The sequence below is a fragment of the Sminthopsis crassicaudata genome, chromosome 6 (assembly GCF_048593235.1).
Source record: "Sminthopsis crassicaudata isolate SCR6 chromosome 6, ASM4859323v1, whole genome shotgun sequence".
Classification (NCBI taxonomy): Eukaryota; Metazoa; Chordata; class Mammalia; order Dasyuromorphia; family Dasyuridae; genus Sminthopsis; species Sminthopsis crassicaudata.
Genome location: NC_133622.1, coordinates 248,939,354 through 248,967,196, shown reverse-complemented (window position 1 = coordinate 248,967,196; position 27,843 = coordinate 248,939,354). Strand labels below are relative to the sequence as shown.

General features: G+C 50.1%; 2 protein-coding genes, 1 long non-coding RNA gene and 6 other non-coding genes across 12 annotated transcripts; 8 read left to right on the top strand and 1 right to left on the bottom strand.

Moving 5' to 3' along the window:
- Nucleotides 1-396: 396 nt before the first annotated feature.
- SLC3A2 (solute carrier family 3 member 2) lies at nt 397-22,501 on the bottom strand. 2 transcript variants are annotated; one of them, XM_074272497.1, is made up of 10 exons: nt 22,263-22,501; nt 4,526-4,993; nt 4,043-4,216; nt 3,552-3,646; nt 2,232-2,300; nt 2,070-2,128; nt 1,717-1,900; nt 1,192-1,335; nt 991-1,068; nt 397-891 (listed from the first exon to the last, which is right to left on the bottom strand). In XM_074272497.1, the coding sequence occupies exons 1-10, from the start codon at nt 22,369-22,371 to the stop codon at nt 529-531; spliced, it is 1,743 nt and encodes a 580-aa protein (XP_074128598.1). In that variant the 5' UTR covers nt 22,372-22,501; the 3' UTR covers nt 397-528. The 2 variants fall into 2 exon arrangements, with proteins under 2 accessions (XP_074128598.1, XP_074128599.1); XM_074272498.1 differs by lacking the exon at nt 22,263-22,501 and adding an exon at nt 5,097-5,236.
- Nucleotides 22,502-22,626: 125 nt separating this feature from the next.
- LOC141545443 (uncharacterized) lies at nt 22,627-25,766 on the top strand. Of its 2 annotated transcripts, XR_012483013.1 has the most exons (11): nt 22,627-22,748; nt 23,241-23,291; nt 23,532-23,580; nt 23,773-23,806; nt 24,038-24,078; nt 24,292-24,332; nt 24,570-24,606; nt 24,814-24,873; nt 25,077-25,144; nt 25,359-25,400; nt 25,657-25,766. It is a non-coding gene; the product is annotated as an uncharacterized LOC141545443 (long non-coding RNA). The 2 variants fall into 2 exon arrangements; XR_012483012.1 differs by lacking the exon at nt 22,627-22,748 and having other exon boundaries at nt 23,158-23,291.
- LOC141548156 (small nucleolar RNA SNORD26) lies at nt 23,345-23,418 on the top strand. Its single transcript, XR_012483840.1, has one exon. It is a non-coding gene; the product is annotated as a small nucleolar RNA SNORD26 (small nucleolar RNA).
- Nucleotides 23,887-23,963, top strand: LOC141548155 (small nucleolar RNA SNORD28). Its single transcript, XR_012483839.1, has one exon. It is a non-coding gene; the product is annotated as a small nucleolar RNA SNORD28 (small nucleolar RNA).
- On the top strand, nt 24,369-24,495 carry LOC141548158 (small nucleolar RNA SNORD22). Its single transcript, XR_012483842.1, has one exon. It is a non-coding gene; the product is annotated as a small nucleolar RNA SNORD22 (small nucleolar RNA).
- Nucleotides 24,680-24,748, top strand: LOC141548150 (small nucleolar RNA SNORD29). Its single transcript, XR_012483834.1, has one exon. It is a non-coding gene; the product is annotated as a small nucleolar RNA SNORD29 (small nucleolar RNA).
- On the top strand, nt 25,213-25,279 carry LOC141548157 (small nucleolar RNA SNORD31). The gene has a single exon (XR_012483841.1). It is a non-coding gene; the product is annotated as a small nucleolar RNA SNORD31 (small nucleolar RNA).
- On the top strand, nt 25,451-25,577 carry LOC141548159 (small nucleolar RNA SNORD22). Its single transcript, XR_012483843.1, has one exon. It is a non-coding gene; the product is annotated as a small nucleolar RNA SNORD22 (small nucleolar RNA).
- Nucleotides 25,767-26,056: 290 nt separating the features above from the next.
- On the top strand, nt 26,057-27,837 carry LOC141545442 (uncharacterized). Of its 2 annotated transcripts, none has more exons than XM_074272499.1 (2): nt 26,057-26,414; nt 27,271-27,837. In XM_074272499.1, exons 1-2 carry the CDS (start codon nt 26,189-26,191, stop codon nt 27,705-27,707), a joined length of 663 nt encoding a protein of 220 aa, XP_074128600.1. In that variant the 5' UTR covers nt 26,057-26,188; the 3' UTR covers nt 27,708-27,837. The 2 variants fall into 2 exon arrangements, with proteins under 2 accessions (XP_074128600.1, XP_074128601.1); XM_074272500.1 differs by having other exon boundaries at nt 26,080-26,323.
- Nucleotides 27,838-27,843: the final 6 nt, after the last annotated feature.

The window sequence follows — 27,843 nt, the reverse complement described above, 5'->3', positions numbered from 1 at the left end:
AGTCCAGACCTGAGAGGCCACCTGCAGGGGCCCCCGAGAGCCCAGGACAAGGTGGGAATCCTAGGCTGAGGGCCCACTGTGCCAGCTTCCAGAAGAGCCTCTCCGAGGTCCCTTCCTGCACCCTCCTTGCCACAAGCAAGCCAAGACAGGCCAGAGAGCCGGCCCAAAGAAACTCCAAGAGGAGCGCTCCGGGCGGAGCTTCCTGGACTCTATCCCACCTGGGCTCACATGCGGCTGGGAGGCAGGAGCCAGGACCCTTCCCACGTGCCCCCAGCCTTCCGGGTGGAATGCCCACCCAGACCACTAAGAGGCCCCTGGACAGGAAATGGAGGGGAGCCACTCTTGCCTCCTGGTGTTCCCAAGAGGGACCCCCAGAAGAAAAGGGGACACTCCATAGAAAATGCTCATGGCTATCGCTTTAATACATAGCTAAAGGCTTCAAACTTATTTCCACAAAACCTTCCACAATAAAAAACCCCCAAATTCAGGCCCGCGGACACAGACACACACATACAGACACGGTGCGGCTCACGCCACATAGGGGAATTTGAGCAGCAGCCCCTCCCCGGGAGCCACGGGCAGCTGGTTCAGGGGCAGCATGGTACCCTCCTGGGGGCCCCGCTTGGTGCTCAGCACCAGCGTGGCCTTCTCAGGGAGCTCCAACTTCTGGCTGCCAGCGGGCACTTTCAGCTCGGCCTGCTGGCTCACAGGGCCCAGGTTGAGCACAACGAGGAATCGCTCATTCTGGTCCCAGTGCCGCACGTAGGCGAAGAGCTCCTCCGGGGTGGGCAGGACCAGGAAGTCCCCGTGCAGCAGGGACCGCTCCTTCCCACGCTTGTCGCTCAGCTCTCGGAACAGAGAGAGGAGGGAGCCGTGCTGGGCATCCTGGCCCTGGCAGGAGAGGAAGAGGAGCCGGTGGGACACCCCCTCACACAGACCAACTCCCCCCCTTCACTCTCCTCCCAGCGCCCACGCTGACCCCAAGGTTACCTGGACAGTCATGTTGGGGGCTATGGATACATGAGGCCCACGTGTCTTTTCATCCCAAAGCATGGGGGCTTCGGCAGGCTGAAAGTGGGAGGAAATACACTCTGGGGGACGGGGGACAAAGGCCAGCCAGAGAAGCTGTGCTCGGTCCCCTCCCAGCCCCCCCTTCCCCTTCAGACCCTCCCAGGCCTCTGGAATCCTTACCTGTCCTGGGAGTGCGTCCACTGGCAAGCCAATTTCATCCCCGTAACTGAAGATGGGTGTTCCGGGCAGCGTGAACAGCAAGAGGTGGTAAAGGCCCAGGAGCTGGGCAGGCACGTAGGAGGTCAAGTGGCCGACCTGAGAGAACTGTGAGACGAGATTTCCAGGTCAGCCACCCAGAAGCCAGCCCTCTCACCCCACTCCCATGCACCTCCCCATCCAGCAGCTGGGAGGGGCTGTGTGACCTGTTTGACTCAGTTTCTCCATCTGTAAACTGGGGACAAGAATGCTTTGTTGGGAGGCCCGGCTTCCTCCCCTGTTCTCCCTTTCAGGCCCCACCAAGCCCACTGGGGGGTCCCCAATGCGTGTAAGTGGGGCGGCCCTCGTACTGAACCACCGTACCCTCACTCTGCTCTAAGTTCTGACTCTGCGGACTCTCCCTCCACATCTTCATGGCCAGAGGGGTGTGCAGGAGGCCCACAGGTGAGTCCCTGAGGCAGGGTTCGGTCCGGGGCCTCCCTTACTCACCGTCCAGGTGCTCCAGCCGCTCCCCGCAGCGTGCAGGTAGTTGGTGACCAGCTCCTTCAGCTCTCTCCCAGAGGAGCTCCTCCTCCCAAAGTCCTCCAGATAAGAGCTGCTCAGCAGGTCAGTATCGTTCAGCAGGCTCATGATCTCAGAGAGTTCTGAGGCTCCTGTTCCTGCAATGAAGACTCTGCGTGGAGGGGGGAGGGCAGAGGCAGAAACGAAAAGCTCAATTAGGAACATCAGAGGGGGAAGGACCAGCTTCTTTCAGAGATAAGGACCCCTGGGGGGGGCTTCCCTGACAGAGGGGGACCAACAGGGAACCCAGACTTTCTCACTTGACTGTTCCTGGGACTCACCTGTCCTCACTGACGCTATGAGTTAAGTTACTCCACAGAGACAGGAATGAAGCAGCATCCTGGGGAGAGAGGGAGAGGGCAGGTCAAACAGGGAACCGGGGGCACCTCTCCCACCACTAAGGAGGCCCCTGTGCCCCTCAGGGAGCAAAGAAGGGAACTTACGGTGAGGTTCTGGACGTCGTGGACCTGGATACCGTACACCCCGGCCTTCAGCCAAAAGCTCAGGGCTTCCTGTGGGGCAGAGGAATGAGGCAACAATGTCAGAAATGCAGCGGGGTCAGAGCGGCCAGCCCTGGAGAGAGGTTATCTGCGGATCTTTTGGGACCAGAGAAAGGCAAGATGGCCTTCCCTGCCACGCCCTATTGTTCTTCCCAACAGGAAACCAGCCCAGTGTATGAATATCTCTTTTTAAAATCACCTCCACTGCTCTCAAGCTAAGTGCTTTTGAGAGAAAACAGTCTGCTAAGACAGAACATCTCCTATTCTTAGAGACATCAAAACTCGGGCCCTCGGCCCAAACCCGATGAAAATCTAATTGGGAAACGCTTAAGGAATAAATAAAATTACAACCCAACACAAATAATGCTCATATGGTTTCCAAAGTCAACGCAGGCCCAGTTTCCATTTGAGTGATGCTGCTGGTCCGGAGCACCAGACATGGAAGGAGCTGCTCAGTCTCACAACTTCAGCTTTCCCCTCTTGCACCATCCCACCTCCTCACAACAGAAAAGGAAGAGGAGCAAAACCGAGCACAAAAGGTCTGAGCGGCTCGTGCTCTCTGGGCGCCTGGGAGCCAAAGCTCCCACGTGGGTGAGTGCAGGGGGAGAGGGACAGCTCTCACTCACATGGTCTCCTTCCTTATGTAATGACAAAGAGGTCCATTTTTTCTCACTTGGGGCCCAAACTTGGCCTTAGGATTCTAGAACTTTCGTGACCAACTTTTAATATCACATAAAATTCCCGGGGCCTTTCTAGGGAGCCCCACCATGGGGAAGCCCTCCTCAGCCCAGAGTGCAATCCCGCATATTTGGGGAGGGAGCGGCCCAAGGCCAACAGCTCCAACCAGACCCTGGGGAGGACAGGCCCAGGCCTGTGTGGATCCAGACAGGAACCCGTTAGGCAGCCCCATTAACCCTGTCAGGCTTCTTCCTGCCCAGCTCTGCTCCTTTCACGCCCTTTCCCTTCTCAACTGCAATGGTCAAATCCAAATCCCTTCTTGGGCCTCTTTGTTAAGTCCATTTTTCTATTCACTCCAAACTTGGGGGTCAGGGGAAGAAACCAATGTTTGGTGGAGAAAGGCCCCTCAAAACAAGGCAAAGGGCACCTAAGAAACCCCTTTCACTCACCCCCCCCCACCCCCAGCAGACAAATCACATGACAAAGATCTGTCTCAAGAGAAGGGAGTGGAAGGGCAGGAGTCTGCTTCCTTATCTCAGAACCTTGTCCTTCCCCCAAACCCTGGGCGACCTCTGGCCCTCTCACCTTCATCTTCCCATTCACTTCTTCACTCTGATTGGGCAGAAACCAGCTGCTCTGACTTCGGTAGTTGGGGGTGAGATCGAGGATGACGTGGATGTCTGCAAAATGCACAGTGACGGTCAGGCAGGCAGGGGCCCGTTTTACAGAGGACAGGACAGATGCAGAAAGGCAGATTCAAGGGGCAGCTAGGGGGGACAGGGGATAGAGCACCAGCCCCGAGGTTGGGAGGACCCCGGCTCGAATCTGCCCTCAGACACTTAACCTTCTAGGTGTGGTGACCCTAGCAAGTCACTTAACCCGAATTGCCTCAGCAAGAAAAATAAATTAAAAAAAGAAAAAGAAGACAATTATCTAGGGAAGAGCCAGGACTCAGCATGGGGCTCTCCCTGAGGTGCTGGTCCCTTCTCTCAGGCCCTCCAGCCAGCCAAGAAGGGAGCTGCTTCTCTCCCCCACCCCCCTGGAGCAAGGATGGGTCCAGCTTGGGGACTACCCACTCTTTTTCTTGGCTGCTTCCAAGAGGTGGGAGAACTCTTCCTGGGAGCCCACGGAGGGGTCGATCTGCTGCAGGTTGGTGCGGGCAAGGTCATTTTCGGGGTTCCTGTGGATGGGTCCCAGGATCAGCGCCTTCACCTTGAGACTGCTCAGGTAATCCAGCCGCTCACTCACCCCTGTGCAGAGAAGGCTTTAGAAGGGCTGGGTCTCCAGGGCCCGGGAATTCTTCCACCTCCCCCCCCCCCCAATTCATTCCCATTCATTTTGGCCCTCGCCCCACCCCCTCAACTTCCGGGGAAAAGTGGGGGCGGGGCCCTCTTAAAGCTCGGGTCGGAATGCGCTGATGTAAGGAGTCCCAAGTCTTGCTCCAGCCTCGGCTGGCCCAGGGGGAGGGGGAAATGCTGAGTCAGCTCAGACCGAATGGCCCCGAGGGGGGAGGGGAGCGGGGAGGGCACGTGAGGGCGGCGCCCCCTCCCCCCACTCACCGGCCAGGGCGCTGTTGTTCCCGGGCTGGCCCCGGAAGGCCCCGGGGGAGCCGATGCGGTACAGGGCGCCCTGGTGCCACCAGCGCTGGGCCGGCAGCTCGCGGCAGCGCGGCGCCTGCACGATGATGACCACGGCGCCGGCCAGCATGCCCAGCCAGCCCAGCCAGAAGAGCAGCAGCAGGGCCCAGCGGGTGCGCACCCAGCCGGGGCTCCCGGCCACCTTCAGCAGCTCCTCCTTGGACAGCCCCGTGAATTTGGCGCCGGCCGCGACGCCCACCGCGTCCGCCTCGTCGTCGGCCACCTTGACCTTGACCACGCCGTTCTTCTCTCCGCCCGAGGCGGCGGGCAGCGGGGCGGCCGCGTTCATGGGCTGCTTCTCGGGCTCCAGCTCGTTGAGCTCCACCTCCTTCATGTCCACCTCGGCTTCTTGGCTCATGGCGACGTGGATGGCGAAGGCTTCGGCTTCGCCTGCGCGAGAGAGAGCACGGAGAGACCGAGTGAGCGGGGCGGGGGGCGGAGCCGGGAATCCCCAGGCCCGGCCCGGCCCGGCCCGAGGGCGGGGAGCGCTTACCTAGTGCTCGTCTGCGTCCGCGGCGCTCGTGCGTCTGCCCCCGCTCCGGAGCGGCATCCGGACCCCAAGCTAAGAGCGCCGCCCCCGGCCCGCCTCCTTGAGGAGGAGCCACTCCGCCCCGAGATCCCGAGCAGCGGCGGGAGGCCGGCCCTCGGCCCCTTCCCCAAAGTCCCTCCTCCCGGCCTGGCGGGAACCCTGCGGACCCGAACCGGCCCCTGAGCTCCCGGGGCTGTCTCCTCCTCCGTCCGCAACCATGGAGCCCCTGCTCCGTGCGGGCGCTAGGAAATGCTGGGATCGGGGGCACTTAGCTTGGCCGGACACGCGGTGACTGCGCCTATCATTCTTTCATTCTTGGGAGCCTCGGTTTCCTTAGAAGAGGCCCCTCCCTTCATTAAGGAAGGGGAGCACCGGGCCAGAAATGTATCGTTTAACCAGCCCCTGGTAAAGTCACTTTCCCAGTCTCGGGCCGCTTCTCCGAGGTAGGACTTGAACCCGGGGCCTGGCCGTGAGGAAGCCTCCACTCAATCCCCTCAGCCACCACCATGTCATCTGTGCGGGGCGGGAGGCCGGCCACGCTTCGGGTAAAATCACGCCCTCCGCGTGGAGCTCACAGTCTGGCCCAGGCCCTTAGCTTTTAGTCAGGCTTCCCCGGAAGGTGCCACTTAAATGGGCCCGCCAGGCAGAGGGGGGTTCTCAAAGGCAAACTCCTGAAGGAGAGTTTGTGTGGAAAGGCCGGCTCCGGGCCGGCGGGCTCAGAACGTCCCATTTCAGTCTCGAAGCCTCGGGAGACCCGTAGAAAGTTTTGGAGCAGGGAAGAGAGGAACAGGCTCCAAGATGGGCCTTCCAAAGGTTATGTGGGCCGCTGAGAGCTGAGCAGGAGGGCAGCCCCTGGGCTTCTCCTTGAGGAGCCGGCCATCTGCACCAGGCCGCTCAGGTAACGCGGGGCAGACTGCAGGCTCTCAGTTGCAGCATGTGAAGAAGAGTGACAAGGACATCTCTGAGGTGGCAGAAGAGTGGGAGCACAGGCCGACTCAAAGGAGGCCAGTCTGGTGAGGGGGAGAGGTGCCCGTAGGATATCAAGCTGACAAAGTGAGTCAGGCCTTGACTGCCGGCCTAAGAACAGGGACAGCATCGTGAGCTTCTCAAACAGAAAGCACTTAATGTAGTTGGTATTTTAAGGTGAATCTGCTTCTCACACCAGACTGCAAACCAAACAGGGGCAACCAACATCTTTCCTGATGACAAATGTTGAGGTGGTGTGGGAAAATTGAAATGTTAATGTGGTGGTGTTGGAGTTGTGAGAGGATCCACCCCTTTTGGGAAAGCTGTTTGAAACTACGCTCAAAAAGCAATTAAGAACTCCCTCTTTGACAAAAATTGCTGGGAAAATTGGAAATTAGTATGGCAAAAACTAGGCCTGGACCCACCCTTAACTGTACACTAAGATAAGGTCCAAATGGGTCCATGATTTAGGCATAAAGAATGAGATCATAAATAAACTAAGGAACATAGGATAGTTTACCTCTGAGACCTGTGGAAGAGGAATGAATTTATGACCAAAGAACTAGAGATCATTATTGATCACAAAGTAGAAAATTTTGATTATATCAAATTAAAAAGTTTTTATATAAATAAAACTGATGCAGACAAGATTAGAAGGGAAACAATAAACTGAGAAAACATCTTCATAGTCAAAGGTTCTGATAAAGGCCTCTAATTTATAAGAAATCAAGCCATAAGATGATAGGAAAAAATGATGATCAATGTTGGAGGGGATGTGGGAAAACTGGGACAATGATGCATTGTTAGTGGAACTGTGAATACATCTGGCCATTCTGGAGAGCTATTTGGAACTATACCCAAAAAGTTATCAAACTGTGCATCCCCTTTGATCCAGAAGTGCTACTACTGGGCTTATATCCCAAGGAAATAGTAAAGAGGGGAAAGGACCTGTATGTGCCAAAATGTTCGTGGCAGCCCTTTTTGTAGTGGCTAAAAACTGGAAAAAGAATGGATGCCCATCAGTTGGAGAATGGTTGGGCAAATTATGGTATGTGAATGTTATGGAATATTATTGTTCTGTAAGAAATGACCAACAGGAGGAATACAGAGAGGCTGGAAGAGACTTACATCAACTGATGGTGAGTGAAATGAGCAGAACCAGGAGATCATTATACACTTCAACAACAATACTATATGAGGATGTATTCTAATAGAAGTGGATATCTTCAACATAGAGAAGATCTAATTCAGTTCCAGTTGATCAATGATGGACAGAATCAGCTGACACCCAGAGAAGGAACACTGGGAAATGAGTGTGAACTGTTTGCACTATTGTCTTTCTACCCAGGTTACTTTTACCTTCTGAATCCCTTTTCTTACCATGCAAGAAACTCGGTTTTACACACATATATTGTATCTAGGATATACTGTAACACATGTAACATGTATGGGATTGCCTGTCATCTAGGGAAGGGGGTAGAGAGAGGGAGGGAGGGAAAAATTCAGAAAAGAAGTGAGTACAAGGGATAATGCTGTAAAAAAAAAAAAAAACTACCCATGCATATGTAATATCAAAAAACTATAATTATAAAATTAATTAAAAAAAAAAAAGAAATCAAGACATTCTCCAATTGATAAATGGTCAAAGGATTTGAACAGACAATTCTCAGACGAAGAAATTGAAACTATTTCTAGCCATATGAAAAGATGCTCCAAATCATTATTAATCGGAGAAATGCAAATTAAGACAACTCTGACATACCACTTCGTACCTGTCAGTTGGCTAGAATGACAGGGAAAGATAATGCTCAATGTGGGAGGGGATGTGGAAAAACTGGGACACTGATGCATTGTTGGTGGAACTAAGAATACATCTGGCCATTCAGGAGAGCAATTTGGAACTATGCTCAAAAATTTGTCAAACTGCATACCCTTTGATCCAGTAGTGTTAACTACTGGGCTTATATCCCAAAGAGATACTAAAGAAGGGAAAGGGACCTGTATGTGCTAAAATGTTTGTGACAGCTCTCATTTTGGTGGCTAGAAACTGGAAAGTGTCCATCAACTGGAGAATGGCTAAATAAATTGTGGTATATGAATACTATGGAATATTATTGTTCTGTAAGAAATGACCAGCAGGATGATTTCAGAAAGGCCAAATCAGTTCCAATAAAGTAGTAATGAACTGAACCAGCTACACCCAGCGAAAGAACTTTGGGAGATGACTATGAACCACACCATAGAATTCCCAATCGCTCTATTTTTGTCCGCCTGCATTTTTGATTTCCTTCACAGCTAATTGCACACTATTTCAAAGTCCGATTCTTTTTGTACAGTAAAATAACTTTGGACATGGATACATATATTGTATTTAACTTATTCTTTAACACATTTAACATGTATTGGTCAACATGCCATCTGGGGGAGGGAATGGGGGGAAGGAGGGGAAAAATTAGAACAAAAGGTTTGGCAATTGTCAATGCTGTAAAATTACTCATGCATATATCTGGTAAATAAAAAGCCATAATAATAATAATAATAAAAGGCAATCAAACTGTGCATACTCTACTAGTAAGGTCTATATTCTAAAGAAAAGGAAAAAGGATCCACACAAACAAAAAAATATTTATAGCAGCTCCTTTTGTGATGGCAAAGAATTAGAAACTGAGAGGAACCCCATCAACTGGGTAAGGACTAAACAAGTTGTGATATTTGAATGTAAGAGAATTCTACTGTGCTATGAGAAATGATGAGCAGAGTTTTTTTTTTTCAGAAAAACCTGGAAAGACTTCCCATGAAGTGCTGCTAAGTAAAGTGATCAGAAACTGGAGAACATTGTACACAATAATAATGACACTGTGCCATGATCAACTTTGATGAGTCTTATTCTTCTCAGCAAAACAAGGATCTAGGACAAAAGATGGAAAATGTTATCCTCATCCAGAGAAAGAATAGAATGTGAATGCAGATGAAAGCAGACTAATTTCACTGTTTTTTTGCAGCTTTTCCTTTTTGTTCTGTTTCTTCTTTCATAACATGACTAATGTTGTTGACATGACCGTACATGTATAATCTAAGCTAAATTGCTTGCCTTTTCATTGGGGGAAAAGGGGAAGGAGAAAGAGCTTTTGAAAATAAAAATCTTATTAAAAAATGAATGTTGAAAACCATCTTTATATGTAATAGGAAAAAAAAAAAAACTATTTACCAATAAAAAGAAATGAAAGGGGGGAAAGCACAACTCTTTTTCTTGGAACTAGCCAGATAGAAACAACTGGGCTGAGAGCCTGGGAACTTCAGAAAGGTTTTTTGTATCTGATTAGGTCTGCCAAGTATCTGTCTGAAAAGTACTCGGTTCCCACCCTCTGTTGTCAAGGCTCAGTCTGGAAAAGCAGCCGGATTGCCGGCCCTCTCTCCTCTGACTCCTTTTCCAAAGGCAGGAAGCTGGAGGGGGGAAGGTGCTACAGGGACTCCCTCCCAGGGTGAGGGGAAAGGAGGAGGCACCTGGGGCCAGAGGCTGAGCACAGGACACTGGGTGGAAGGCGCCAAGTACCTTGAGAACCCTTTGTACTGCCAGATGGCCGGGCTCTTAGGAAACAGCTGACCAAGCTTCACCTCCCCTATACTCTCCCTGCCTTCCTTCTGAGGCACAGTGCCAGCACGGTTGTTTACTAGAAAGAAGCCAAAGGTCAAGCATGAAAGGAGTAAGGGCTGAGAGAAGAAAGCACTCCAGGAGAGGAAGCCTGAACAGCAAACCAGAGAGGATGGGATGGGATGGGATGGGATGGGATGGGATGGGATGGGATGGGATGGGATGGGATGGGGTGGGATGAAGGCCCACATTTCTCTCCACAGGAGGGAGAGCTCCCAAGCCCCTCAAACTTAATGCCCACCTCACCCCATGCTAGAGACTCCAAGAGTACCCAAAGTGGAAGCAAAGTAATACCAGGGCACCCATTTCCAAGGCACTGCCTCGATGCTGATAAGGTGCCATGGCCAATCTGTGAACCCAAGATAAAGGCTGCCAGCCTGGGACTTCAGGGCAGATTTTGTCCTCTGCCTTGTTAGTTACAAAATTGGACCAAAGATCAAGAACATACAGTTCCTCTGCTCATGGAATTTACCCTCCACTAAGGGGATGTGACACACTACAAGTAACTATAATGAAGCAGAAGCATCCTGAAATTTTTAGGAATCCTGAAATTAAGAAATCAATGACACTGTAAAAGTCCTTTCCAAACCTTCCCCCTTCTCTGAAACCTAATCTCTCTCAGGAAAGTGTGAGGAAGGTCAGCCTTCCACCCCAAGAGGATCAAAATGGTCAGTAAATCTAGAAGAAACCCTTCCAAGATCACATCTTGGGGCCCATACTTTGAAGAGATTCCAGACCCACACACAGACAGTGTACCTAAAGTCCTTGTTTGTAGTCCTTTTTGTTTTTGTTTAATGGCTTTTTGTCTTTTGTCAAAGACTTTTTGTTTTTTGTCAAATGATATCACTGGGTAATTGTTTTAAAAGACTCCCAATGACATCATTGGGTAATTGTTTTAAAAGACTCCCAATGATAGCACTGGGTTAATTGTTTTAAGTTATTTGTGAATAGAATTTAAGTGAGTTGAACAAAGATATTAGCCTTGCTCTCCCAGAGTCATCAAAGGTCTCATGGCAGGACAAACAGAGCAAACAGTGGTGGCTCAGGATGACCTCGATAGATGGATGTCTCAGGCAGCTGCCCAGGCTGGAAGCCACCACAGCACCTACTGCCACGACCTTCCTGGTTGTTCAAATTGTTCTCAATTCCCCTTTCCATGGAGAACTGTCTTCACATGCTTAGGGTAGAGAATGGCATAACTCACTGCCAGGCTTAAGGCCCTCATGTTTTGTGTCTGAGGGCTTGAGGGGACTCTGCTGGCTGTTCATTTCTCTGTAGCACTTAATAAAAAAATAAATAAAATATTTTTTCAGGCAGACATGTGCCTAAAACAGATTAAGATTTTTTCTTCACTGTTACAGAACAAACAGCTAAGTCCATAGGACTTAGTACTAAGTACTAACCAATACTAAGGTCACCTCTTCATGGAAAGAGTCATTCTTTTGCTTCATGTTACCTTTTAGAAGGTAACATGGCAGTGAGCAGGTCCTTGCCGACCAATGAGAAGTCAGGCTTACAGAGTAGCACTTAGCAATTGATTGCTAAGAAAGGAGTTGGTCAAGGAGTTGAGATTGGGTGGTGATCATCCAGCCCCAGGCAGACAGGCAGCCCACTCCAGTGATGGAGAGCTCAAACTCTGTGGTTCCCATAAGGATCGGAGTTAGAAGATAAATACATGGCCTATTACAAGGACACACTAACCTCAAAACTCATCAAAGCTTGACTCCACAGGAGCTCAACTAAACCTGAGTGCTCAAGTGAAAGGGAAGCAGACCTTCGAGAAGACTCATTTTCTTGTAGAAATGCCAGGATTGCTCCCCCATTAAAATGCTGAGCCAAGAGCCACAGCTCCATTAGGAAGCTTTTTCCTAGTTTCAGTCCAAATGCTGGTCTTTACAATTTCTACTCAGTGTTCCTGGTAGTTCCAGTGCCTCCAGAACCATGGGAACAAGTGTAATCCAACTGGAAGATGTCAAGCCCGCCCAATACCATTAGATCACATCAGTGATTGCTCTTCCTCCTTCTGGGCCTCTAACACTGATTGCCATTCATTTTCCCTTTGGCTTTGGGGGACACTGTTCTCACCTGGTTCTCCTAATACCTAGAATCTTGTTCAGTTTCCTCTTTGGGATCATTATACATTGTCAGTGGGGCATTCTTCTGATCCTGCCTTAGAATCTGGGCTTCTACAGCCTTTGGTTTCCTTCTCTGCTGTAAGATGAGAGATATACTTCAGAATCTCCAAGAAACTCAACAAATTCACTATTTCCTCCCCAAACTTGGCTCTCCTTTCTTATTTCAGAGGCATCCCACCATTGCAACCACCCTAGTACACAACTTTGGAGTTATCCTTGATTCTTCACTTCCAACACTGCCCATCAGGCATTAACCTCCAAAACATCTCACAACCGTGCCTGTATTAATCACCCTCCTGCCTCAGGCCCTAGTCCTCTCTCCCAGGGACTCCAGCCAAACTCTATGTGGCCCTCCAGGCTCTCTTCTTCCTGCCTCAAGCCATCCTCCCCAAACTGCCTAAATAAAAGTGCCTCCAAGAAACACCGGAACTTCTCTCGCCCTGCTTAAGTATATTCCAAGGCTCTATTAATAAAATGCCTGGCAAATCGACCTTTCCAGATCTACCTTCTACTTCACGGACTGCTCTGCTCCATCACATCACAACTGTTAGCCTTGCTGTCTGCCCCCAGCTCAGGGGCTACTTTCTGACTTCTTGATCCTCCTGGATGGGTGTTCATCCCCTCTTGAACTTACTTTGTATTTGTTTGGCATATGGGTTTAAAGAGCTTGCCCTCACCAACTTAATCTGTCTTGTCTCTTCCTGTCTTTGTCTCACACACACACACACTCTCCTGCACATGTAAATTGTCCTTATATGGGCACCAATAGACCATGGCAGATATGTGAATTGCAATACCTTTGCTGGCCAAGAAGTGGTGCTACAAAGGTACTGGGCCACCATCTTTGACATTATCATACTATCTTTTTTTTTTTTCCTCTTTATAGCATGTGCCCAAAGCAAACATGGGATAACTGGGGGAGAAGACTTGGGAAAATGGCAAAAAATTATCAGAGAGGAATTAGGAGGGCCCTGGCAGCCTCTGCATTGCCTGGGCCCCCTGCCGGCAGGACCACCATCTGAGCCCCTCCAGGCTTCTCAGTCCCAGCTCTTGGGCTCTTCCCGGCCTAAGGGTGACTGAATCCCTCAGGTGATCCTTGGCTATTCAAAGGCCTCTGGGTCCCATTACCCAAGAACCTTAAATTTTCTTTTGAGGTTGCTCAGTCCTTGAAAGTTTTGCTCTTTCATAGATATGATACAAAAGCAAATCCCAGGGCAGCTAGGTGGTGCAGTGGATAGAGCACCAGCCCTGAATTCAGGAGGACCCGAGTTCAAATCTGGTCTCAGACACTTAACACTTCCTAGCTGTGTGACCCTGGGCAAGTCACTTAACCCCAGCCTCAGGGAAAAAAAAAGAAAAAAAAAAGCAAATCCCTAAGGCTGTGGTCTGGACAACTCTCTTCCCCCCCCCCCCCCCAATGCTGCTAGGGCAGTGCCTGAAGTCCTAAGTTTTTCATGCCCGAGTTTTCATATCTTACCTGCCAAGTGAAGGAACAATTATCACACACATCCCCTTCGTACACATTCACACACACTTATACCCCTAGATTTCTGCTGTCACCCCCAAACCTTAGTAGGGAGGTTCCTGTGGAACAGCTGCCATTTGTTGTTTTCTTCTCTATTTGGCCTTGAATTTAAAAAGGGAATTTCCTCCTTGAACATTCCCCCTCAAGAAGAGCTCCTAGAAGGAGGGCAACAGCACATACTACATGTGACCTTGAAGGATGAGGAGCCGCCCCTTTATTATTTACTTGGGCCAGAGGCCTTGGTCTCAGAGAAAAGGAAGTCTGGACTTTCCCCTTACAGTCCAAACAGGAGACAAGGTGGAAGTTGATTCAGGCCTTTGAAAGGTGTCCCCAGCTCAGTCCTCCAACCCAAAAGGCTTCTTGCAGACACACCACTTGCAGGAACTCCATGGGAGTCCATGCACTTCTATTAAATAGAATATGGTTTCTCCCTGCAGGAGGTTCCCCAGCCTCTGTCAGGAGTCCTCAAAGGTGCCCTGTGACCAGGTCTGTCTGTCCCTTCTACAAACAAACACCATTGTGGGGTGAGAAATTCTTTAAGAAATTATCTCAGAGACTTCTCTAAACTGATGCACAGTTAAGTGAGCAGAACCAGGAGAACAAGTTCTCCAAGCAACAAAGTGAGATAAGCAGCTTTGAAGGTCTTCAGCACTCAGATTAGGGCAATGCCCTCCCCCCCCCACCATGGCTCCGAGCACCAGACGGAAAGACTGCCACTGACAGAAAAATGGACACCTCATCTGCAGACCACTGTCGGACTCTGGTCTCCAGTGCCAGGCTGTGGAGGCTTCTGGGTTCTAAAGGTTTTCTCCCTGTTTCTTTTGGTTTTGTAACTGAGGCAGGGGTTCAGGAAGGGAGGTGTTAGCAATGGGGTTTCACCCTTAACAAGACCACCATTTTGACAGGCTTTAAAATACATAGAGAACTAAAGAAAGTCTAGACCCTTTGTGAAGTAATGTATAAAACGTATTATGTGCCTAAAAAAAAGCATGTGTGCCAAAGGGAGATGGGCAGTTGTATGTGGAAACTTTTTATATTTTGCTGTGTCCCAATGCTCCTTTTTTGGTGTTTAATTTCAGTTTTAAAAATAAACGATTATGAAGGATGAGATATGTATCAAAGAAACAAAGATGGACAGATGTCTTGATTTTCCAAAACTGAACCCCTAGAGCATTACAGTGACTTCAATGCCTGACAAAATTGTCAAATATATTTCAAAAGGTGATATATAAAGGGATGGCCAATGGGCTTTCAGAGAAAGAAATAAGAGTGATTTTAAAGAACAGAATGGCTCCACAGAAAGAGAAATGATGGATGCCTTCTAGCAGCTTCCCTCTGTTAATTATTTCCTTTTTCTCCTGTCTATGGCTTTCTTTGGATACTTTTGTTTGCATGTTGTCTCCCCCTTTAGACTGCAAGCTCCTGGAAGGGACTATCTTTTGCCTCTCTTTGTATCCCTAGAGCTTAGCACAGTGCCTGAGACAGCTGGCTGGCTGACTTGTTGTTTTTTGAGGACCAAAATGATGTCACTATGGTTGGGCTCAAGCTACCGTGTGTCTAACTAGGGCTGACCCGACCAATGTGAGCTCAGGAGGCCCTGCCACAAGTTGGGCCCCAAAATACAAACATTTGTGCACAAAAGCATTTGGAATGGAGACTTCTCTAAATTTATGCAGCTCACATTTCTTTTAGGCTACTCCAATTTTGCTTTGTTCACTGAGCACAGCGCCATATTTGATGCAGGTTTGCCATGCTGGGCAGTCCTGTGTCTGTCTCCCACATCCAAAGATCTTCAGAGACACATTGAGAGTGTCCTTTTATTACTTCTTCTGACCTCCTCTTGAGAACTTGCTGCTTGTGACTTCTCCATAAAATGATCTTTTGGGCAGGCATGAATTTGGCATTGGAAAACATGGCCAGGACATAGGAGTTGCCTTCTCTGTAGTGGTTTGAATGTTATGGGAATAACAGAGAAAGGACCTCGGGGTCCAGTACCTTTTGTTGCCAGGTGATTGTCAGAATTTTCCTAAGACAATTCAAATGCAAGCAATTCCGTGAGTCTCCTGAAGCAGCACTGGCAAGATTGTCTAGGTTTCACAGGTATACCACATGAGGCCGGGCTCTGTGACACCTTCAGCTTGGTGCGCAGCCTTATAATTCTTTCTCACACTTTTCTTTGAAGCCTCCCAAATACTTGACAGCTAGCTCTGGCAATATGTATGTCCACCTCGTCCCGTATATGTACATCCTTGAAAAGTATATATTGCCAAGGTGAACTTATCCACAGCAATCCAAATTTCTCCATTTGCGAGTTCACACGATAGTACAGTGCTGGCTGCTGGAGAATTTTCGTTTTCTTGGACCTGATAAACAGTAGGTGATTAATAAATGTTTATTGACTGATGGGGTGTTTCACACGCTTGAAAGAAAAAATGTTCTGTGCTGGTTTACGTGATACATTTGTTTAAAAAAAAACTACTAGGTTATAACCTTGAGAAAGTTTCACCTCACACTTAATGACAAAGTTAATGAAGAAAATAGTTGCATTTAAAGGTTGGAGGAACTGTGGGAAACCAGGTGCACTCCTGCATTGTTGGTAGAACTGAAGAGTTTAGCCACTTTGAGCTCTGCTCCAAATTAACATTACTGAGTTGTGTATTCTCTTTATCCCAATTATACCAGGGAGGTAAAGATCAAAAAAAGAGGACAAAGAATATTGATAGAGATATGTACATAAACACATTTTATATATGTATACACACATATGTATACATATGATTATGTAAAGTAGCTCTTTTTGTCATGGCAAAGAATTGGAAATTAATGGGGGAGCCAGCAATTAATAAACAGCTGAACAAATTCTGGTATATGAATGAATTGAAATTATACTATAAGAAATGAATGATAAAAAAAAAAAAAGACTTCAGAGAATTCTGGAAAGACTTGTACAGAGTGAAGTTAGAAGAACCAAGAGAACAATTTATTACAGTAACAACAATATCATAAAGACAAATGGCTTTGAGAGACTTCAGAACTCTGATTAATGCAATTATCAACCATGATTTCAGGGGACCAGAGGTGAAATATGCTATCCACCTCCTCACAGGAGGGCCTCAAGAAACAGAAGAAAACAGACACTTAGGTGAATTTGTTTTGTTTGATTAAGCATATTTGTTATTTTTTGTTATTAGTTTTTATTTTTCCAATGGGAAGAATGTGAGGAGGGAAAATAAATGCCTTTTAATGCAAAAAATAAATTTTAAAATAAAACAAGGCTAAATACTCTCCTGACTCCTTCTGGAAGAGGTAGGGGTAAAGATCCTTTTATAAAGTTGTATGAGAATTAATATACAAGATGGAGGTATTATTGCAATGTCATAAGAGTGAAGCAAACCCCAACCCACTACTATCCACTCCCTAGTGACCAGACGCACATAACAATAATCTGAAACTGGAATTAAAGGCTGAATACAAATCCGAGGAGAGAACACAAATGACTTAGCAAACCCAATTGTTAAAAGTTGTGCTAACAATAAAAATTTTTTAAATAATCAAGGATTCCTTTTGGGAGAAACAGGGAAGCACAAAGTCAAGGTTTCAAATAGCTTGACAACACCAGGAACTTGGAGATCTCCTTTTGGCAGCTGGATGGAGGACAGAGTGAAGAGGGAAAAGGCAGGGAGACCGCCCCAGGGGTGAGGGCAGTAGCTCAGAGAGTGGTGGTGACCTTGGAAGTGTGGAAAAGGGGACAGATGTGACAACTGTTCTCCAGGCAGCACCAGTGAGTTTGGGGAACTGAGTAGATAATGGGGGGACAGGGAGAGAGAGAAGAGGACTGAAGGATGCTGGGTGGCTAAAAGGGAGGGCATGTCCTCCACAGGAGAGTTAAAGGGTGAGAAGCTTACAGGACATCTAGATAAAGGAAGAAACATTTAGAAAGCACTTACTCCCTACCAGACAGTGATAAGTGCTTTATAAATATATTTAATTTGATCCTCACAACAATCCTGATGTTGAGGGCGGGAGCCCCTTTGATATTCTTTGATCTCCAACTTCTTTTGGGACTTGGACCTTTGATACAAGATCTGGTCAAACTGGTTTGGGCTCGCTGAGGTGGCCGGGGTTTTACAGCCCCCATTCTAATCTGCTCAAACAGAGCAAATGGCTTCAGGAAATTCCTTTTTGGGAAGAGACTTCTGTCTCTACCCAAAAGATAACAAGAGAATCCTTATCTTAATTTACATCACTCTCAGGAACCTCCCTACATCACTGCATAAAAGAGAGAACAAAAATCTTCTCTTTGCAAATGGCCTTGTGCCATGCAGTCATTTTGCCCACCGGCTCTCAGGTGTTTCCATTCTAATCAATAAAGACGATGTTTTCATACAGCATGAAGTAGCAAATTCCTTTGCTGCCTAACCCGACATTGGTTACTTTGGGGAAGGAAGGAGAGAGAGAAAGGAACTGACCCATCTTTGTTTAGACCACAATTTACTCCTCCTCAATTTACTCATCACTGAGAGTTAGGTGTTTTTGGATCTCTATTTTATAGTTGAGGAAACTGAGCCAGTCAGGGGTGAAATGACTTGCCCAGAGTCGCACAATTAGTAATAATTATCTGAGGCCTCCCAGGCCTCTCTCAGCATGACACTCACCACCAGCTGCCCGAGAGTTTGGAGATGAGGGCCTTGAACTGGGGCTGAACAGATGGTTGTGGGAATCAACTGCCCAGAGATGACAATCCAACCCAAGGGAGCTGCTGAGATCCCAGGGGGACATGGAGTCAACCTTGCTGAGAGATCTGAGCTGGGGAGACAAACACAGCCATTTCCTATTCCCCTTCCAATGGGGGACAAAAGACAAAAGCCCAGGCTCCTATGAGACCATATACTATAAAGGGAGAGTAATCTGGGTGGGGGAAGACAAGGAAGCGCCTCGGAATTTTGAAGGAAGACTGGATAAGCTCAGAGGCTGAGGAAGAGAGTGTAGGCCGGGGCATGAAGGCCGGCCAACGCAAATAAAATACTAGGTGTGGGAAGAGGAAGAAACATGGGGAGCTCATTGTTCCATCAAAGAGAATCAAGAAGGAAGGGAAGGGAAGAAAGGCCAAATCTCCGCCAAGGGCTTTAGAGGCCAAAAAGAAGGTTTTATGTTTGAGGCACTGGAGTGTATTAAGTGGGGGAGGAGAAAGTGTAGAAACTATACTTTTTGACCAAAGGATGGATCTGAATGGGGAAAAAGAACAAGCACACCAAAGTCCGACTATTCGAGCAGTACAGGTGAGAGGTGAGCAGGGCCTGAACTAGGAAAGCAGAGAGATGTGTAGAGAGACAGGGATATATATGGGAAGTATTAAGGTTAGAAACAAGATGGGGGGAATGACACAGGGGTCGGGAATGTGGATAACTGAAAGGATGCTGGTCTTAGGACATTTGAAGAAGAGGAGGGCAGGGAAAAAAAGAATTCGATTTTAGATATGGTTGAGTTGAGATGCCCAGAAGGCAGCTGCCAATGAGGGAAGAACACTGCAGAGAGAAATGGGGGGGGAACATCGATTCAGGAGTCATCAGCAGACATGAGAGCCCATCCAGGGTGAGTATGCCTGAGGAGGCTAAAAGGAGGTCAAGTAGTAGCCGGAGAAGACCCAGAAGGGTGGTCACAGGCAGTCAGTCTTAGAGAAAGGTGGGATGAGAACCTTGGAGGTCCAAAAGCTGAGAAATGGGAAAAGATCATTGAATTTGGCAATGAGATCTGAGAGAAATGAATATTAATAGCTAATGATTTGGGGAGATCAAGAATTTCCCTCTCTTTCTAAAGTCCTGATCTCAAAAGTTCAGTCTTTTGAAAGACATTACTCCTCAGGAGACTGGACTTTCTTAGTGGTCTTTTTCAGCACCCCCTCCCCCTCCTAGTACCCTAATCTGGTTTGGAGTTAAAATTCTTTGAATAGATTGCCCACAGTCTGGCTAATTTAAAAGTACAAGATATAATCAGCGTTAATTTGAATGGGTTAAATTACTCTCTCCTTAGTTGTTAACCAATCAGTTTTGATTTGGGTGGGGGTGGGGGGAGGGGCACAAGGCAGGAGCCCACCTACTTGTCTTTGATCTGAGAGATCAAATGCCCATGGTTTTATTAAAATATGGGCATTCAATTCATTCTCCAATTGATAAATGATCAAAGGATATGAACAATTTTCAGGAATAATTGAAACTATTTGTAGCCACATAAAAAGGTGCTCCAAATCACTAGTGATCAGAGAAATGCAAATTAAGGCAACTCTGAGATACCACTACACTACAGAGAAATCGGCTAAGATGACAGGAAAAGATAATGATGAATGCTGTAGGGGATGTGGGAAAACTGGGGGGGAGGGGGGATGGATCCAGCCATTCTGGAGAGCAATCTGGAATTCTGCTCAAAGTTATCAAACTGTGCGTAGGCTTTGATCAGCAGTGTTTCTATTGAGCCTCTATCCCAAAGTTATCTTAGAGGGAAAGGGACCCACATGTGCAGAAATGTTTGTGGCAGCCCTTTCCGTAGTGGCAAGAAACTGGAAACTGATGGATGCCCTTCAGTGGGGGAATGGCTGAATAAGTTGTGGTATATGAATGTTGTGGAATATTATTGTTCTGTAAGAAATGCTCAGCAGGATGAATAGAGAGAGGCCTGGAGGGACTGACATGAACTGAGGCTGAGGGAAGTGAGCAGAACCAGATCCTTGTAAGACTGTGATGATCAATTCTGATGAATGTGATGAATGAGATAATTCAGAGCAGTTCCATTTGATCAGTGGAGAGAACCATGTACACCCAGAGAGAGAATCATGGGAAGAGTGTGGCCCACAACAGATTTCTCATTGTTATTTGCTTGATTTTGCTTTATTTGTTTTTCTTTTCCTTTTTTCTTGATCTGATTTTTTTTTTTGTGCAGCAGGATAACTATATAAATATGTATACATTGGATTTAATATGTATTTTAACATATTTAACAGCTAGGGGATGGGGGAAGGAGGGGGAAATTTGGAAAAGGTTTTGCAAGGGTTAATGTTGAAAAAACTACCCATGCATGTTTTGTAAATAAAAAGCCTTAATAATAAAAAAAAGAAACTTTTCCTACACTCAAAAAAAAAAAAAAGGGGGCATTAATAAGATGATTGAATTACCCAGAAATTGTGTTTCAGGAATTTCAAAAAGTAGATAGAGCCTTGGAGTCAGGAGGACCCGAGTTCAAATTTGGCCTCAGACACAGAAGTATTAACTTGCTAGCTATATGACCCTGGACAAGTCACTTAACCCCAATTGCCTCACATGTGGGAAAAAGACCCAAAAGTCATGATTTTCATTACGTTATTGTGTATTTATTATTCTTAGTGATTTCTTGAGATTGTTGATTTAAGCCAGTCAGCGGCTGACATTGAGAGGTTCGTGTCCTAGAACTTTGTTAGGAAATTGGAAGACCATTAGGAGTAAGCCCAAATAAATGAGAGCTTTGTGCCTTCATCAAGGATGGAGAAAAAGCTTCAGCAGAGTCGTGAGGCCGGAAGCCCGACTGCAGAGGGCTCAGAAGAGGGAGGAAGGAGAGCTCTGGGGCTTTTTGATCTCATCTGAGAGATGAAGTAAATTCAAATAAACAATGAATGAGGCACCTCCTCCGGGCCTGGGTTTGTTCTAAGGGCTAGAGACCAAAGCGATGGCAAATGGCACTCGTGCCACCATTCGGACGTCCTGGAGAAAGGAAGGCTCCCGGGAACAGCCCAGAGGGGGTCCCTGGTGAGGAAGAGCCAGGTCCCGCTCAGAGTCCCGCAGGGCCTTTCTCCTAGATCCGGGACCCTCGGGTGTGGGGGATGGGAGAGGGTGGCGCTCCCAGCCTGGGAAGCCGGCAGTGCCCTCGCGCCAAAGAGGAGCTCCTCCCGGGAGACCTGGTGGAAAACATCCCAGGCCTCTTTAAGATGTGTCCAGAGCGGCCGAGGATGTGCGGCGGGCCGGGGCTGTCACCGGCAGGCATGGCAGGGGAAGGCGAGGAGACCCGGAGCACCGAGGGAGACTGCGGGGAGGGGGAGACGTCCGGCAAGAGGAGAAACGGCCCCCGTCCGTGTGATTAGAGATCACTGGTAACAAGAGGCAGAGAAACGGGGAGAGACGGAGAGAAAAACAGAGGGACGGAAACAGACACAGATCGAGACCGGAGACGGAAAAAGGAGAGAGATTCAGAGAACAGCGACACAGAGGAGACAAACGGGGGCTTCGGAGGAAAGACAGAGGGAGAGGAGAGTGCCAGCCGGAGGAGAAACGAAGCGGGAGGGGGACAGTCACGGAGGGACAGGGGAGATGGGGGTCCGGAGTGGAGCTGCAGCCCCGAGGCTGCCTTGGCAGGTGGGCCCACTGTGTGTGACATGAGGAGGAGTCCAGGTCCTCAGTGGGCCCCGACCGCTATACCCTCAGATGGGGGGGGGGGGGGGGGGGGAGGGGCAAGCCTCGAAGTCCCCACTCCAGGCCTGAGTTTCCCGGGCGGCCTCCCACAATTCCGGCCACTGACCGTCAGACCCTTTCCCGAAGCCCCAGTGGAATCTGCACAGACCTTTCTAGGCACTTGCTACCCCCCAGAATGCAGGCCCTCGAGGGCAGGTACCTCACGGGTGTTTCCTGCCCCCCCCCCCCCCGGGAATGCTTGTGGGGCACCACTGCGCGGGTTCCCGAGACAGGCACCCGTCGGGGCCACGACCTGGCGGGCAGAAGCTGCGTGTCGGGTCGGAGGAAGGGCACGAGGCCGGGGCCAGGACGGCCGGGCACACTCCCGACCTCTCCGGTACCACCGATGGCTGCTTCGCGTCCCCCGCAGGGCCCAAGTACCTGAGCCACGGGCTCTGGAGTCCCGGTCCCTGAGGCCCAGGAAGCGCACGACAGCCCGCGGCCGGGGGACGGTGAACTTGAGCTGGGGGGATTGAGGCAGGCGATCCATGGTGGCTGTCCCTCTAGAGTACCCGCCACAGCAGACACCTCCTGCGCATGTCAGGCGGGCACGCGGGCAGCCAACCTATGCGCATGCGCGCATGTACGTATGCGCGCGCATGCCCACGCGCTGCTCGTGTAATAGAGGGGCTGCGTGAGCCCCTCCTCACCGGACCTCCAACGGCCTAGAAGCCTGCGGCGCGAGCCTCGGGCGATATCTTCCTTTGTTCTTTCTCTCTAGGTCTCCTGCGCTCGCGCCGAGAAAGGGCTAATGCGCATGCGCCCCTCCTTCCCGCTCCCTCCCTCGCCTCCACCATCCCATGAGCCCTTGCGAGCCCTTATTTAAGCCCCTCGCCGCCACTCGTTCGTCCTCTTTTGTCGTTGGCGGTGAGTGAGTTACTTGTGGCTATTTGGCGGGGAGGTGAGGGAGGACTCATTTTGGAATTAGTTTCGTCCGGTCTCTGTGGGTTTCATTTTCTTAACGACTTATTCGTCTAAATCAGCGGACCCTCCCCGGGGTCTCTGAGGCCGCCGCAGCCGCCCCCCCTCCTTCTAAGCTGGCGCGCATGCGCACCACCCAACTTCGGGACGGAAGGGGCCGGTGCCCGTGGAAGGGGCCGAGCGCCGGGCAGCAGCCCTTAACTGGGGCCCCCGCGTGCCGGGAACATCTAGGCTGGGCTCAGGACCTGCCCCCTGGCTCATCCACGCTAGTAACCGCAGACTTCCGGGAGGGGTGGGGGCGAGGCCCCTCGGTGATGATCCCTTTCACAGACCTGTACTGACACTCTGTGAGGATAAGAAAACCTTCTGAGAAGGAGCCTGCGCCCTGCCCCTCCCCTCCGGGGGTTCCAGCCCCTTAACTGCCTGTTTCTTCTGCAGGGCGCCATGGCTGAGCAAGGTGCGGGGCGCCCGGATGTTCCTCTGCCTCGGGTGAGTGGGGGAGCCACTGCTCGGGCCGGGGGAGGGGTAGCTCCTTGGGTGAGCTGCGAGGATGATCTGGACTTTGAATTCTCTCTTTCTGATGGGTCAGTGGAGAAAGCCTTACGTCCTGAGCAGCCTCACCCGGGCTCCGAGTGGCCTGAGGGAGCCACCCCAGGGGGCGTGGGGTAGGGAGGGCCAGGGGCTGTGCGGGGCCGGGCCAGGAAGACTAGGCGCTGCTCTCTTCCTCAGGTGCTGTGGGCCCCAGAGCCTGGATGGAGGCGAGCCGCTTCCACTTCCGGTGAGTGGCATTTGCTGGGGAAGGTCTGGGCCACTTAATGAATGTCCACAGTGATGAATTTTTAATGACAAGCATATGGCTGAGTAGTGTTGATGTCATCTTTTTTTCTGAGAGGTGGGCAGCCCCTGCTGGAGCAGAAGGGAGCCCGAGCGACCACAGAGGTGACACTTTCTTCTTTTTTTGTTTTCTTAGGCTTCTCCAGGGGCAGCACCTGAAAGTGCCACAGGTAATTAAGGCGGACTGAGGATGGAGAAGGGCGGCCTGGGGGCCAAGCCATGGGGAGGGAGCCTCTGTTACTGAAGCTCTGTCAGATGATTTGAATCCTACCTCCTGAGGCCCTGTGAGGACCAGCCTTCTTAAAGCATGTTAGAGTTCTGATGGCAGCTCCTGTTTGTCCCGGGGTTTCTGCCTCAGCCTTGCTTCCTCTGACCCAGCCATTTCCCTCCCTCTTTCCCAGATCTCCCAGATCCGTGCTACCTTCACCTTTCTCCTTACTAAGTAAGTTCTCCTTGAGTCCCGTGTCATTGCTTTGTATCTGTGAGCCCTTGGTTTGAGCTGATGATGTGGGTATGAGCCCATTACTTAATGGACGACATGTGTCTCATGGCATTCTTTTGAGTCACCAAAGCCCTGATCAACCATAGGGGACTACAGCGCCCCCTTGGCCATCCTTTAAAGCATTTCCTAACTAGCTTACTGTTTCATCTGTAGGGGAACGCTGGCCAGGGCTGCCTGAGGATAAGACCACCATGGTAAGTAGTCTTTGAGGCTTTGGGGGATCCCCCTGGTACCGATGAGGAAAGCAATCACATGTCTTAACCCCAGACCTGGCCCCAGAGCCAGTAATGGTGAACCCACTGGGGCTGGCTGGGGGAGAGGAGGATGCTTTGTTCCAGAAGGAACAGTCTGAGGTACACGCATAACAATACAAGCCTCAATTGATGTGGGAGGAGGCAGCTCATGTTAAACTGCCAACATTTCTCTTTCAGGCTGGACCATGACTCCCTTCCCTTAACCCCAGAAAAGGTTAGTTGATTATTTTTTACCACCAGGTTCCCCAAGTAATTGATTTTGGCCTTTTGGGAACATTGGGGTTCAGTTTCAGTGATGAATCTAACTAGCTCACTATGATTTTCATAAAATGAAAAGGCTTGAACATCTGAGAAACTGTCCCCTGGGGAAATGTGGCCTGTGGGTAAGGGCGTGGGTCTGACTGACCATGTTTTTCTATAGATGCTTTGAAGAGCTGCCTAAAGATTTCCTGGTCCCTGGTGTGAGGCCACCTGGTCCAATGTAAGTGTTTGGTGGAGCCCATTAAATTGATGGGAATGATGGTGGGAAGCTCTGTTGTCTCCTGATATGATGCGTTCATAGAATCTCGTTCGGCTGAACCCCCTTGTTGAGATGTACTTATCTGACCAGGAAATGGAGGGCCACTGGGAGCAGACTGGCCTGGGGGGCTGGGGGAACAACAATAGCAAACCAGCTCTTTTCAGTTTCAGGTCCTTATGATATGATATGGAGCAGGACAGCACAAGTACAGAGTCCTCATGCGTAGCAGCAGGTGAGCTTCCCCTTACAGCAGCACCTCACACTGAGTTGCAGTCTCTGTCTCTTGCCCAAAGGCCTGCTCCCACTAGTGATGAGATTATTACCGCCCCAGTCTGATGACAGTGACTGATAGGTTGTTCTGAGTGGCAAGCTCGGCCCTGGGATCTGGCATGCTTGGCCATCTAAAGAGGGTTTCAGGGTATTTCAAGCTTTTTTCTTTTCCACAGGGGATGGCTCTGATGCTGGCAATGGCCAGGAAACTTCAGTAGGTAAGTGTTTGCCATGGGATACTGGGGAGTGATGGATGGATCAATGAGGATCCCAATGAAGAAGACATCACCTGTCTTATTCCTTGTCCTTGCCCCAGAACCTGCAAAGGTTGAACCCACTGGGGCAGGCTGGGAGGCAGGAGGAGACTGCGTTCCAGAAGGAACTGACTGAGGGGCCTCTGATCTTCCTCCCTTCTGATCCGTTTGGGAGAGTCTGTCCTCAAATGATGGGCCCCCCTTTTTTATTTCTTTGAAGGAGCTGCAATGAGAAGAAATGTGGGAGCACTGCAGACATCATGCTTTCCAGAAACACCCCCCCCCCCCAATTATTACATTGTTTGCAAACAATAAACTTTGATTTCTCTATGAGTTTGTTCCATCAATTCTGTGTGGTGACCTGGGGTGGGATAGGTGGATGTGAACCCTTTCAGCTGGATTGCCCCATTGTTCTTGAGGAGGCCCAGCACTGAATATTCTGGCTTCTGTTCTTTAAATAGCTCTGGGAGTCCCCCTCCACAGAGATCAGTCCTGGAGCTGGAGGCCAAACTAGTGCTCCTTACACTGGAGCTGGCTGGGCTGGGGCCAGGGGAGGAGTTGGGGGCGTGGTGATTGGGGGGCCACTAAGGCCTTGTGGAAGGACGCTTGGCCGGACACTGGCTGCTTGAGCTTTGGAGATTGAGGCACCTCCTCCCCCTGCTGGCCCCAACATTCCACTAGTAATGGCCTCGCTGCTTTCTCCTCCCATGACCCCAAAGCCTGGGCTCCCTTAAACAGCCTGTGCGCTTGCCATGGCCAGGGACTGCCTGTGGCTACTGCTGCTGGTGCTGCTGCCCGCTGGGAGCCAAGGGATACCACCATGTGCAGAGCCCAGCAGCCCCTTTCTGCCTCCGGAGGAGGGGACGACGCAGCCCCCCCTGCCCAAGGTCAGTGCCTGCATGGTGCGCTGTGCTACGCAGGTCCTGCCCAGTTTGGGAGCTGGAGTGGTCTCAGTCCTCTTTAACGAGGCTAGGGCAGGTAAGGCGGGGCACAGGGAGGAAGGGGCGGCACCAGCAGCCTGGCACTGCCCAGGGAGGCCTGGGGGGCAGCTTGCCAGACCTAGCTCCACTACTGGCTTACTATCGCCTTCAGAGCAGCGCAGAGCCCTAAGAGCTGGGAAGCTACGGACAGGCTCCGTAAATGTCCAAACTCCCGCCCAGTGGATCAGGACTTAGGACCAGCCTAGCTACCGTCAGGCTCCGTAAACGTCCAGACTCCCGCCCAGTGGATCAGAGCTTGGGACCAGTCTGGCTACTGAAAGGCTCCCTAAATGTCCAGACTCCTGCCCAGTGGATCAGGGCTTGGTGCCAGCCTAGCTACCGTCAGGCTCCGTAAATGTCCAGACCCCCGCCCAGTGGATCAGGGCTAAGAAACAGCCTAGAGCAAAGACAGATCTTGTCATCCAGGCTCAACCTTAATAGCCCTTAAGTCCACCTTAATAGACCAAGCCCATGGTTGTGGGTCTCTATCCCCCCGGGTTTAGAGACCTTATGGTCCAATTTGTTTATTTTATAGGTAAAATGATAGGGTCATCAAGCTCTCAATCTGGGCTTTATGAATTGGGATTGGAAAAAAAAAATTTAAACTATTTAAATATAATTGTCTTTGCACTGGAAAGTATTTTGAAGAGTTCACCTGTTCGCCTTTCCCAGGAGTCCTTTCTCAGAAACGGAGGCCTGAGCCCAAGGCTGTAATGTATGTCTTGGGGTACTCTGGAGTATGCGGAAAGTGGGGTGACTAGTATTGAGGATCAGTTAGCCCTTTGGGAGTGAGGGGGCTGGGGTGAGGATGGGGGAGATGACTGAGGGAGTGACCGGTCCTGCTTCCCCTGCAGAGGAAGAGCAGAAATACTGTTGGCTGCAGAGAAGGCGGAACTGCCGTCCCAGAGAGCGCCTCACCAGGGTCTTCGTGCTCCTGGATCTGAAGGAGCCCTCGGCTACTCCCTATGAGCTCCTGCCCGCCACACCAGCCCCGTCCCTACCAACCAGACGCCTGCGGCCCCGAAAGAACGAGGGGGCCCTGCTCAATCTGGCAGGCTGTGGGCTCCTCTATGACGTCACCAGGCCCTTCCGGAGTGCCAGGAGAGAGGGCCAGTCCAAGGAAGCCGAGTTCTGCGTGAAAGCCGTATGCCCTGCCAGCCAGCCTTCCTGCCAGCCCCTGGAGGTGGCCCTGAGCTGCCCGCCCTTCCTAGCCACACTCTGGGGCAGCCGCCCCAGCTCCAGCGATTCCTTCTCCATTCAGCCCAACCCACTGCTCCCAGGACAGGTCTGAAAGGGCCGCTGGTCATGGACTCTGGTTCAGAGACTCCGGGCTGCCAGAATTGGCTGAAGCTCCACCTCCGTACTCCCCCGCCTCTGGGTTTGGGGGCTAGTGACTGACCTCAATAAATATGGCCACTTGGCTCCTC

Bases quoted from the DNA above. Each gene is read 5' to 3' on its own strand.
- LOC141545442 (XM_074272499.1), top strand. From the start codon at position 26,189: ATGGCCAGGGACTGCCTGTGGCTACTGCTGCTGGTGCTGCTGCCCGCT. The intron at 26,415-27,270 runs GTAAGGCGGGGC...CTTCCCCTGCAG, and splicing joins CTTTAACGAGGCTAGGGCAG to AGGAAGAGCAGAAATACTGT.
- SLC3A2 (XM_074272497.1), bottom strand. From the start codon at position 22,371: ATGGATCGCCTGCCTCAATCCCCCCAGCTCAAGTTCACCGTCCCCCGG. The intron at 4,994-22,262 runs GTACTTGGGCCC...TCTCTCGCGCAG, and splicing joins CTCCAGAGCCCGTGGCTCAG to GCGAAGCCGAAGCCTTCGCC. The intron at 892-990 runs GTAACCTTGGGG...CTCTCCTGCCAG, and splicing joins CCCCCAACATGACTGTCCAG to GGCCAGGATGCCCAGCACGG.